We start from the raw sequence: 12,460 nt of genomic DNA, 5'->3' as shown, positions 1-12,460 counted from the left end.
CCGTCATCTTGGTAAATGTATCCAAATTAGAGGGGGGTGACTGCACTCAGTCACAGGCAGACATTTTTAGACATAGGAAAGCTTAAAAAAATGTAAAAACTGTATTTCTATTTCCTGCTTTTGTTATTCATTGTCATCCCCTTGCTTGAAAAAATAAATTTCTTTCCTCTCTTCCCTCTTTCATTTTCTGCCTCTGTTTTTCTCTCTCCATCAATCGGTCAGCCAATGACAGAGCCGGGGCTCAGGAAATGGATGGTGTGTCTATTTTTAGAAGCAGAGAAGGAGGGCAAACCAAAAGTAAGCTAGAGAGAGAGAGAGGGAGGGATGAAGAGGGATGTGAGGAGAAGATAAATCTGCATTCTGCCCGTTGCTTCTGGTCAGAGACAGCTGGAGCACGCTCAGGGAGAAACAGGGGCATCACTGGCTGGAGAAGGAGCATCATAAATTGAAAATACTGTTATTTGCAAAGAGGGGGCAGATTATTTGTTTTGTGATATTGCACGAGGAAAAGAAAAGAAGAAAACAACTGGATCTGACAGAGACTTTGGTGAGTTGGAAAGCAAATTGTGCAGAAATGGCTTACATCATTGCTGAAAATGCATGAGGTGAAAACACACTGGGTGCCTGTTCTGTGCTCCAGGGCAGAGCTGCTGCTGTGGAAGCATTTATAGCCGCTGTAAACCGAAGGTGCTGTCTAAATTTAGCTATGGTTACACCTTGTAAGTAACTGGGAGAGGCTGGCATTCTGGTTTGGCTTGTTCTATTTTTGGCAGTGAGGTGGAGACCAAAATATTCTGTGGTCGACTCTCAGGGTTAGAACAATATGAGCTTGCATAACAAAAATATAAACTGACACGTTCTGTGGCTCCACATGACTGAGATTGCATTTAAAGTTAGAATCTATTTCTGGTGCTGCTTGCTGGGATTGTTTGTATTTTGGGCTGTTTGCGCTGCCACTCCAAAGTAAGCAGGGCATGGTGTTTAAAAATGGAGAAAAGGAGGGGGACAGGAGAAGGAGAGAAGGCTGATAATAATACTAAGACAGTGAGGGGAGGAAACAGAGATGTTATGGATTATTTTCAGTCATTTGTCATGTGAGAAATGCCCAAATGTGACAGCAAAATAAGGGGGTAGACATCTTACGATGGAGTGTAATATGATGTCTTATAAAGCAATGGCTTGCTGATGACTTTAAAGATTTTCTTGAACATTTAGCTCAGATCTGAAGATAAATATTGCTGTTTCCAACAGAATCAGACATCCAAAGTCTTTCTTATCCTCAGCTTTCCTGATATTTAACTACTGCTCTTTTATGTTTACTCCCAAACATCTGAATGATGTTTCAAACCTGACCTTGTTTTTCTCCCACAGCCATGCGACCGAGATCCAGACTGCTGTCCAAGAGAAGGCTGGTGCTGCCCACCATCAGAGAGGGCTCAGAGGAGGCGGTGAAGGATTTGAACGAGGCCAACTCGCTCATCATCTCCAGCCAGTGCCAGGCTGTCACCTCAGAGGACTACCTCCTCTCCATCTGCCACCTGGCACACCCCACCTTCCCCAGCAGGGATGTGTCCCCCTACAGTGCCTCCCCACAGCAGCTGGACACCGTGCACCAGAGGCTGCAGCCGTCCCGGATCAGTGTAACAACATCAAGCACCTTTCAATCAGACCCAGAAGAGGAGGCACATGACATCCAGCAAAAAGAACAGAACCAGGAGCTGAGGTTTGTAAAATCTGACCCTCTGGAGTATCTTTACGGGCACCAGAGCAACCTCTCAGGAGGTGGGAGGAGGGCTTTTATGGAGGCAAGGTTTGCAAGGAATCATGGTAGTGTTTGGGAGGGCCATCCTCGTGCCAGAGCTCACAGCATCCCCCGTTCTTCAAGTCCAGACGTATCTCGCCAACGCAAGAGCAGCTGCCCAGAGCTGCACAGCGGCACTAACACTCTTATCCCAAACATCTCCCCAAAACACAGGAGCTCATCCAAGAGAGGGAGTCCGGCAGACAGAGGGGAGGCAGAGGGGGAGAGGCAGACCCCCAACATCAAACAGTCTCTGCTCTCACAGTGGATCTCTGACTGCAGGGCAGCATGGAGGGAGGCACGAGCTCGGGCCTGCATGCTGCCTGCCATTGCTGAGATTTAGGCCCAAAAGGACAGAAAGCATAAACATTCCTCATTAAAGTATCCTGAACATTTTCAGTCAGTGCATGACACAATGATGTTAGGAGATATGTAGATGTGTATTATGCAGATTTATATAGAAGGGATATGCTTAGATACATATTAAAACACACAGACACCTAAATATTTCCATCTGTGTTGTTCCATTAATGTTTACTCCTCTGACCTATCTATGCTTGTATGGAGATAATCCTACAAAAACAAACAAATCTGCAAATGTTTTTTAACCTTTAAGTGTTTTGTGACCTAAGTCTGAATAAATAAATAAATCTTTTGATACCCAAAACCAAACTGTCATTTCATTGTTTTTCTCACTGCCATGATCGATGTAAATCCCTGGAAAATGAACTCCACTCTCATCTCTGCTGGCGCCAGGCGCTCACGTTTCTATGGTAACTGCAGCGGGATCCTGTTCTTGTCAACACGAGCATGGAGAAACAAAGGCTGAGCAGCTATGCATGCAGGATAGAGGCCATTAATTACTCTGTTATTACTGTTAAAGACCTAAATTATCAGAAACCTAAATCATGATTTCTTTAAAAACATTTCGATTCTATTACGGCAGAAAATTCAGCGTACAGATGTAAAAAAAAAAAAGTCTGAAATGATGTCAGAATCTGTGTGGGTAGATCCAGACAGAAAGCATGCTCAAAACAAAACAACTGTTGTTGTAGTTCAGAGATTGAAACACTAGAGGGCAGGCTAATGTCAATCACTGTGGGGAAATGCTTCCAAAAATACATTTCTTACAGCCTCAACTCTCCTCTCAGCCTTTCACGCTTAATCAGAAATCAAAATCAAAGCATCATTTATTAAAATAACTGCTGAATTAAAGGCTGCAGTTACTCTATGTCACCACAGACAGTGTTAACAATAGGCAAAGGAAGGCAGATTGGCTTGGGACCATATGATGTCAGAGTTTCATTATCCAAAAAGTCCCTAAAGGGAAAACCCCCGGCCTTAAGAGCCAGGTTAAAGCCCCTATAAAAGTCCAAGAATGTTTTCATATCAAGCCAGTTATATTTAGGTAGATCCCTATGGACCATGGGTGTCTAAAGCACACTGTAAAACCAAAAAAGTAAGTTTTTAAGTAGTGACTTTTTTCAGTTATTATTACTTGTACATTTAGGTTGGATTAACTTTAAATTTTTAAGATAAACTGCACTGTGGGTTTGTTTTACACTTAAATCCAACTCACATGTTTAAGTACTTTTCATCAAACTACATTTTCATCTACTTTTATATTTCTTATTTCTTTCACATAATTAAATCTTCAACATGTATGCCAGTCAAAGTAGACTAATTCAAGTTATGACAAGTGAAAATAACTGAAAAGTGCACACTGAACCAGAAAAATCCACTCCAATTGTTTTCAGTATACCAACCATTGCTACACACAAGTGGGACTTCATGCATGGTGCAAAAGTGTCTAATGCCCAAAAGCATTATGGGAAAACTTTCTGGAGTAAGGAATGATTGTCAAATAATTTGAGTACAGTGACAAAAATATTTAGAATGACTCAGTATGTTTACTTCAAACTAAAACTGTTTTGGATTTTTTAAGGTAACATAACTCACTATTTTTAGCAACCTTCAGAGGTTCGGTCTTAAATTCTATTGCGGGGTAAGATTCGGCCATGGTCCATTCTTATTTGGCCCTCAGCAAATTCTTAAAATAAAGTATGGCCCATGTTACAATATGAAGCTTGTACTTGACTGTACTGTACCTCTTACTAAGGCTACAGGCGAAGCTGCTGTGTTAATTCTGTAAGCTAACATTTTGACAACATGCTTCTTTTCATGACTAAAGTGAGAGAACAACTGATAAACAAAAATAACATTTTTATTTCATATACAGGTCAGGTATGGGAGCCTATGATAAGTCAACACTTTGCCGCATCCACACTGGCCCTGCACTGTTCTGGCCTCCTGATGGCCATCCTCCAGGCCTGCGCCAGGCCCATACCCCATCTCTCCAGGTATCCTCCTTGCATCCCCATATTTATTTTGTACATTGGTGAAAAAGGTTTGGGCACCACTGCTATGGACATAATGAGATGCTTGATTGGTGGATTACTGTGTGGTAAAATAGCATGCTATGAATAATCATTGAATGGGTATTGCACCAAGAGAGTGTATATGTTTTTGAGTTATGATGCTATGAGCAAGTACTGCTGGGTATTTAAATTACACAACTGGCAGTGCCACGAAATATTGTGAACAATGACTTCAAGATTGAATATTTTTTCTGCCACAGTCTGAGCTCTTTTCAGAGCCTTCTAGAGCCATCAGCTGTTTGTTCTGAGGACTATCTGTAATTAAAAAGGGGCTCTCTCTGAAAAATGAGGCTGCTCTTTTAAAAATACATTTTGTGGGGTCTGTTTCTTATTTTTGTTGTATTCAAGTGGGGCAGAAATGGTAGGAAGGACAAAAAAACAACAACCAAAAATGACTTAAAAACTGGTCAGAGCTAAAATTAACTGAACTTTATATTGGTTAATTTGTCATTTTATAACAAAAAAAAAAATCATTATCAATGTAAAATCAACCCAAAAACACAAAGAAAATGCAACATGGCATAATCAATACAAAAGTGTTTGGCACTTGAGAAAATAAGACACAAAGCGTGAGAAACAAGCATGTGAAGGGTTCCAGTAAAAGTTAACCACTTTCATTGTCACAGGAAACTCTATAATACTGTCACACCATTTCTTAACACGTTTTTTTTTTTTTCACATATCCCTCCGAAGAAAGAAAGGTGTTTTGGTCAAAACCTGTGCTCATGAAGACACTTGACAAACTTAAAGCACGTTTACAGGATGCTGATGAATCTGTCTTTGGGGGTTTCAGTTTTACAGAGGTACAGTCTGTTTCTTTCTCTCTGACAGTCATATTTAACATTGTTCCTGCTCTTCAGTCGAGCCCAACTAGCCCTGCTATATCCACACAAAGGCAAGAAACTAAAACATAGGCTATACTTTTGACCTTTAAGGCAAAATGAAACAACAGGAACAACATGTACATCATATTTTTGTCTGTGCTACATCAGATTCTCAAGTATGACCTGTTGACCTCCACTTTCTAAACAAACATGCCAGATATACCTGTATTTCATAGCTATCTGGCATGTTTGTCTGTGTTTGGGAAGACTTTGGAGGGTGATTGGACAAATGTTCTGCGTGTCACAATCATTACGGGCCAATTAGAGCGTCATAATGATATATTGGGCATATGCAGCTCAGGTAGGTAAACATGAGGTCGACAGGCAGCCATTATCGTTGCTCACAATCAGATGAGCCAGTTAGTAAATCATTCACCGATCAGGAGACAAAAACATCTGCCTACAAAAGCTTTCAGTGTGATTCTTTAGTTCTCCTCTTGAAATAAAGGAATATTGTCCAGTTCTGCTAAAAATGCTGCTATCACTACATCCAAGTTAATCATTTCACAGGCAGCCATTGTTTACTGGCTGACAGTACAACTTAACCATGCCCATGACTATCGCCTTATTCTTTTAAATGACGCTGACTAATAAGTCAATTCTCAGACCTGGCACAACTGATGGATCCATGATGAGAGACATCAAATCTGGCCGATCCATCTGAAAGGTTATCTACTTTCAGCTCAACTCAGAAATAAAAAAATTAAAACTCAGATTCTCTTTATCGTTGCACAAGGAGAAATAAGTTTCCTTCTTGTTCTGCCCGACATTCTTTGTGTTGCTTGGAGACACCTAGTGGTGTAAAAATGTACTGCACTTACCTTCTATTTGCTTGCGGTAGCAGTTAGGTAAGGTTTCACTCTCTGCTGAGAGCAGCTGCCAACCACTTCTTGACCTTTTCTCATGTGAGCATCGACGTCTGGAAGTACTTTAGTGCATATCATGTAACTTTACACTGCTCTGTAGATTTTGTTAAGGCTATTCTTTTGTTTTGTTTTTGTGTACAGAGATTTTAAAGATGCTAACCCAGATTAGAATTTGTCATTTAAAACAAAGTAAAAGTAAAAATTAGCTTAGATGCTAGCTAGACCTGTATACCTCTTAACTAAGGTGGTTTACTTTCTTATGTGGTAGCTGCATTAGTTATTTTACAATATGTGCATGAGCAATATGTAATGACATTTCCTATTTACCTACAAAAAAAGAAGGATCCATGCTAGAGCCCTTGACTTAACTCCATACAGAGGTGGGCACAGTTGATTAAAAACCACGGCTCCGCTAAGCATACATCTGTTGACAAAGGGACCAGCTTTGTTAAGAATCAACCGATTAATTCTCTTTGAATTAATGTCATTGAATATTTGGTTAATGTTATAACCTTATGAAAGTCCACTGGACTGATCCCTTGGCCATCAGTTTGTTTTCTCCTCTTTGTCATGATAATTTACAAAACTGCGTATAAGTAGAGCTGTGATTCGAACCATTTCAACATCCAACTGACATGGCAGTCCTGTTTCTAACAACAAAAACAAAAACAAAAAAAAACATTTTTGGCTCATTGAACTTATAAATAATACTCTCCTGTACTCTCCATATCACCAACTAATAAAGGCAGAGTTCCTTCATTAAGTTCAGTACATTAAGTTCATTTGGTATAATCACTGCTACATTGAAAGTAGTCAGTGATTTTGAGTCCTTGGCCAAAAAGGAGCACTGTGCTGCTGTTTTTATTGATTTTTCAAAGGCCTCTGATACTTTGGATCAAACAGAATGCAGTGTGTGCAGTCTGAAGGATTTGTACTTCTAAGTATCTTGATGTTAAAAATGGCGGGCCTCAGGGCTTGGTCTTGGGCCTGCTGTTATTTACACTTTATTTCAACAGTATCGGTCATAATGTGCCCAACACAAATGTTCATACATATGTGGATGACACTGTCGTTTACTACTCCTAAACAGCATCAGGCTCTCTGCTGCTTACAAGAACCCTTTGATACTTTACGCTCTGAAAAAGCCATTAAACCTGCCTTCTATTATTACGTCTCACACTGAGAAAAATGAAAAATGAAAGGTAAATTTAACTTAATTTAATCTTCGATATCAACAATAAAAATCCAAGTTTCTAGCTTGACATAAGTAAATCTAATTTTGTTGTCAGTTTCTTTTGTCAAAAATACAAGGCACTGTGAATTTTTCCTAAACAAGAATAATTTCAGTAATATGAGCCAATCTTCCAAAGTTTATCCACATAACTAAGCCTGACTTTGTTACCTTTACTCAGTTTCATTCTGTGTTTCAAAACTACAAAATACTACATTATCCATGAATAAATGCACCTTGTGATGCATTGTGGGTATTTCAAATTAGTGATAAATGGCTTTTTTTTAACAATCAGGAATAGATGAACTGCTAACTGAAGACATGGCAGTGATGACTGATTAGATTGGTGGGAAACAAATCTGGTGACATGTTGGCAGAATTTTCCCATGATGCCCTGGGGCAGACTGTTTCTATGCGTTTGGATATGTTTAAATGTGATCAGGTGAGTTTAGATGTTGAAAGTTGTACAGAGGTCATTGCTGGGATTCCTTTGTTCATCTTTCTGAAGAATTATTGTTGATTTTGATGGTCAGCACTTTTGCACCATGAGTGAAAAGAGTACTTCCTTCCTGAAAATGAGTTTGACTGCATAACTCATATTTGCGGTCAAATATTTCACCATTTCCTGTTAACTTCATTAACGCAAAAATCATGAAGATGGGGAAACAAATGCAGATACTTGCTTTGCAAGCATTGTACATGGTATTTCTTATGAACACCACCAGTGAGAGGAAATCACAAAGTAGACTTCATTGAAAGCATGAGTCATTTTTACAAGCTGAGAATAATTGAGATTACATATAATTCAAAGAAAAGATTCAGTTAAACAAAGATTAGTTTTGTTGAATCAAATTGAAAATGTAAGTGAATTTTGCTTCATTTTTTTTTGTTCTTGAACTAAAACAGAGTAGTAGTTTAACAAAGATTAATCTGGCTAATCTCCAAAAAAAGATGATGTAAAAAGTTGCCTAGGTTTTTCTAAGTAGACTGGGCTGAATATTTTTTATCAGTGCAGGGTGATGTGACTGAATCTGTCTTCTTTCAAATACACTAAGTAACTTTAAAAATGCACATTTTAAAATTTGCTAGAATTGTCATGAGATGTACTCAGATGCTTCAGACAACTTCTCAGACACACAATATACCTTTGTTCTGCATGACTGATTGTGCCTTTTCTCAACCACAGACCAATTCGTGAGAGTTGTACTCACAAGTGTATAAACTGGGTAGGTGAGTGAAATATTGGGATGGGATAAATTGTTGACTAAAAACGTGTAGGCGCGTAAAGCTCTTCAGGAGGAATGGCAGGCGATCCCACAGAGACAGATTAATGGCCTCATAACATCTATGCCTTGGAGAGTGGCCGATTTGGTGCGAGCAAATGGAGGTCATACCAGATATTGAAATTTTGACTTGTAAGAATGGGTGGTACTGTCAACTTTTTATTGCGTGATTGAATAAACTGTTTCCATGATTCCTGATTTTTGTGTGTATGTCTCCCACAAGATGTGTGCGATAAGAACAATAACTATAATTGGAAATATAGTTCATGAACAGTGTTGGGCAAGTTACTGAAAAATAGTAACTAGTTTCAGTTACTAGTTACTGCTTGCAAAAAGTAACTGAGTTAGTAACTGAGTTACTGCTTTGTAAAAGTAACTAGTTACTTAGAAAAGTAACTCAGGCGTTACTTTTTCACTTGAATCCTCATTATTGTACACATCACATTAATTTGTGTTGTTATGACAGTGTGAGAGGAAATAACTCAAATTTTAGATAACATTGTAGCCATTATCATTATGTTGGAAAGTGGTGAAACAATAGAAGTCAGTAGTGATGTTTCTCAATTTTTGACAGTGTTAAAGCATTTTTAACGCTGTTTAAGGAGTCTAAAATAGATCTAGGCTTCTCTACTGACAGACTAAAGATTAAATCTTGCTGCTCTCTGAATATCTTTTTACATGGCGGTCGTATCTCTTGTCCTATCTTTTTCTCTTGTTTTTCTGAAGACAGTGGACTACACAGCTTATATCAGAAGCGTATCTTTAACAGCATACCTTGCTATCAGTCTGTTTAGTGCTTCCTTAGTGACACACTCTGCAGCTGGTGGCGAATTAAATCCAGTCTTGGGTTGTTTAGATGGGGTGGTTCCTCCCTGCTTGCTCTGCCCAGCTAACGTGAGCTGCATCTGGGTTAGCAGTGTCTTTAGCATCCGGCTCTCTGGAAATTAGTTTAGCTGAAGTGTGTTGTTTAACTCAGTACTTCGTAAAGTTAAAATTGCTGTTCGTGGAGGTAGAAAGGTTCTACTTCCCTGTTCTTTATCGTCTTTTATCCCAAGGAGGGAAAAGTAATTCTGGTGTTTCCAAGACAGAGAGCTCACGCTCGAGTGCTCAGCCATGACGTGTGTGTGCGCAATTCAGTGCCTGTGTTTGTTTGTTTCTGCAGAGGCTGTTCTCTCCCAGGATGCTGCTGTGCTTACAGCTCTGTCACGTCGTCTGCCGATGTTTGCTAACCTTCACCAATGAGTTGTCAGCTGTAAAAGTAACGAGTAACGTGTGATCTAAATTCCCAGTAACCATAACAGCATTATTCATTTTGAAAAGAAACGCATTACACTACTAGTTACCATAACAATTGAGTTACTGTTACTGTACTGTTATTGTAACGCGTTACTTAGCAACTCGTTACGCCCAACACTGTTCATGAATTACAAGTAATATATTCATGAATTTCAATGTGCGTTTTTAGTGTTACTTAGTGTACCTTGGTTTCTTGATTGATGAGTCACTGTCTTGTGGGCATATTGAACAACTTGTGAAGAATTTTAATTTGCAGTTGGGTTTTTATTTCAGAAATACATCTTGTTTTTCTTTTACTGTAAAGAAAGGACTTCATACAGTCTAAGGTTAGGGTTAGGGCTCATACCAGAGTCTGTCTCACTTTGGCCAGAGGCAGCCCTGTATAGGACTCTCCTTGTCTGGAGAGCTGGTATCGTTAAATCTTTTTTTTTTTTCAGTAGATTGAAGGCATTGGAGGATGATTGTTTTGGTTATAGATGTTTTGACCAATGACTTTGAGCTCTGTGACTCAGAATTAGTTGATCTGTGTTTGTAACTGCTATGTTTCATGTATGTAAATCTGTTAACGGTCCTGCTGCCTGTCTTGGCCAGGACACTCTTGCAAATGAGATTCTTGATCACAACACATTTTCCCTGGTTAAACGAATTTGAATATTGATGATAAATCATTAACTGCTGGTGGGTGTTAGACGTCTGATATTGTTGCTGGGGGAAAATACGGGATGCCTGAATACGTAACGATTATTGACCACTTATTGGCCCTTTATAAACCTCATACTGATGACTTACTGACCATTTATTGACCTCACATTTATCATTTTGACTAACTTCTGAAATCACATATGCACATCAAAGCATGAAACGCTGAAAAATGTTGTATCAAAAAGCCAAACTAACCTACTCTCACTGTGTCCAGTAGCGCCCTCTGCTGGTACATTTACAGAGGTGGGATGAAAAGATTGTTATAAACTCAAGACTGTGGGGGTACAACGCTCCATCTAATGGACTGCATGAGGTAAGGTTCATGTAAAGTCAAACTTTGTGTCATAGTAAAGACGTGAGGGTTGTGCATAATTCAGTGTGCATTTAAAGGTGAGTTTACACATTTTAGTCATTATCATGGGACTAAGATGTTAAAATAGTTGTGTAATGGAAAAAAAAAATCTGTTAAGGCTTCTGCCTGTGACAGGTTTATAATAACTTGTTTTTATTAACTGCATCCATATATAAGGAGGGCTTTTGCCTTTCACTGGCAGTAACATGTCATGGCAGGAACCTTACTTGACAAAGGCTATTTCTAATTTACATGTATTAATCTAGGGTGTGCTGTTGTGTTGGTTGACAAAGAACAGTACAGAATGCATCACAAACAACTTCACCCAGGTCTCCTCCCAGTTGTTTTGCAGGGCACACCCTGGGCTGGTTGCTGCTCAGTCACATAGTTGGCATACAAGGACAAACAGAGTCACCAACTAACCTACTGAATGGATCTTTGGTCTCTCGGAGGAAGTCACCAGAGAGAACTGGACATCAGTGTTAGCTAATCCCAATCATACCCATCCACATTTACACACCACCAACACCAGAGCTAAGTGTTTTGCCCGAGGACACATTGGCATGTGACTGTGGCAGCAACTTTCCAATTACGAGACAACCTACTGTATCTACTGAGCCACAGTTGCAGCGGCTTAGTGGCAAAACTGTCATCAGCGACTTAAATACATTCAGAATGTTGTAGTGCACACGAAGCATAACCAATGGCACCGTTGTTTTAGCAGAGTGAAAAGAAACAGACAACTGCTCAGTCTGAGTCCAGTCATCAGCAAATTTTGCTCCAGCATTAGGAGCAGCTGGGTACCTAACTGAATACCACCCACTTGTGCTGTTGTAATACAGCACAGGTATAACGTAATATTTCCTCTCCCAAGTTTAATGTCTGTAATAACAGCAACATACAGCGAGTATGCTTGGTGTGTCTTGAGCCCAGCGTTGCAGTGATTTCTCTATGAACAGCTTAAACAGTTGTTCAAAGGAGTGTTTTGACTCAGGACACGCTTGTTTTAAGTCACTGATGAGTCAAAAAGACGAGGCATCACAACAGCGTGCTACCACCTACTGGCTGAACCTTTATGAAACCCAATCCGTATTTATTTTCTGTTTAATTTGGATTCCCTCGAAATTATGAAAATCAAAAAACATTACTGAGAGAAGCATTTAATCTTAGCTCTAATTAAACTAATAATGGTATATGAGTTACCATGGCTAATTATTTTACAGTAGGGGTTTCAAAGCTTTTACTTGTAAGTCAGTTGTCAGTTTGGCCTTTTTAAACCAGCAGTTTGAAACTTTCTCACAACATCCACTGTGCATTTCACCATAGCTTTCCTGCTGGAGGGGAAAACAGAAATCTCTCCCAAAATGGAAAGAGAACTGTGAGTCCCCACACTGTGTCCTCTCTGTCTGCAAAGAGAGACATTCTGCTGATGTTATGACTTCCTGACATTTCAGGAAGGGTGACACTTCGGTGTCTGGTGAAGAGCTAAATCATAAAAAGGAAACAGAATTGTTAAAGAAAGCAACAAGTGGCATTCCCCTTGCATGTCCACATCCACCACACAAGCTAATTAAGTGAAATGGAAACAGAAAGTATTTTCAATGAGC

At 39.4% G+C, this 12,460-nt stretch overlaps 1 protein-coding gene across 1 annotated transcript; it reads left to right on the top strand.

Annotated features, from left to right (window-relative positions):
- The first annotated feature begins 392 nt into the window (after nucleotides 1-392).
- Nucleotides 393-2,459, top strand: si:dkeyp-72g9.4. The gene is made up of 2 exons (XM_041798065.1): nucleotides 393-547; nucleotides 1,372-2,459. Exon 2 carries the CDS (start codon nucleotides 1,374-1,376, stop codon nucleotides 2,142-2,144), a length of 771 nt encoding a protein of 256 aa, XP_041653999.1. The 5' UTR covers nucleotides 393-547; nucleotides 1,372-1,373; the 3' UTR covers nucleotides 2,145-2,459.
- The last annotated feature ends 10,001 nt before the right edge of the window (nucleotides 2,460-12,460 follow it).

Source organism: Cheilinus undulatus, linkage group 10 (genome assembly GCF_018320785.1).
Source record: "Cheilinus undulatus linkage group 10, ASM1832078v1, whole genome shotgun sequence".
NCBI classification, from domain to species: Eukaryota; Metazoa; Chordata; class Actinopteri; order Labriformes; family Labridae; genus Cheilinus; species Cheilinus undulatus.
The sequence above is the reverse complement of the archived record's forward strand: the minus strand, read 5'-3'. Positions and strand labels throughout refer to the sequence as shown.

Coding starts and splice junctions, on each gene's coding strand:
- si:dkeyp-72g9.4 (XM_041798065.1), top strand. CDS start 1,374: ATGCGACCGAGATCCAGACTGCTGTCCAAGAGAAGGCTGGTGCTGCCC.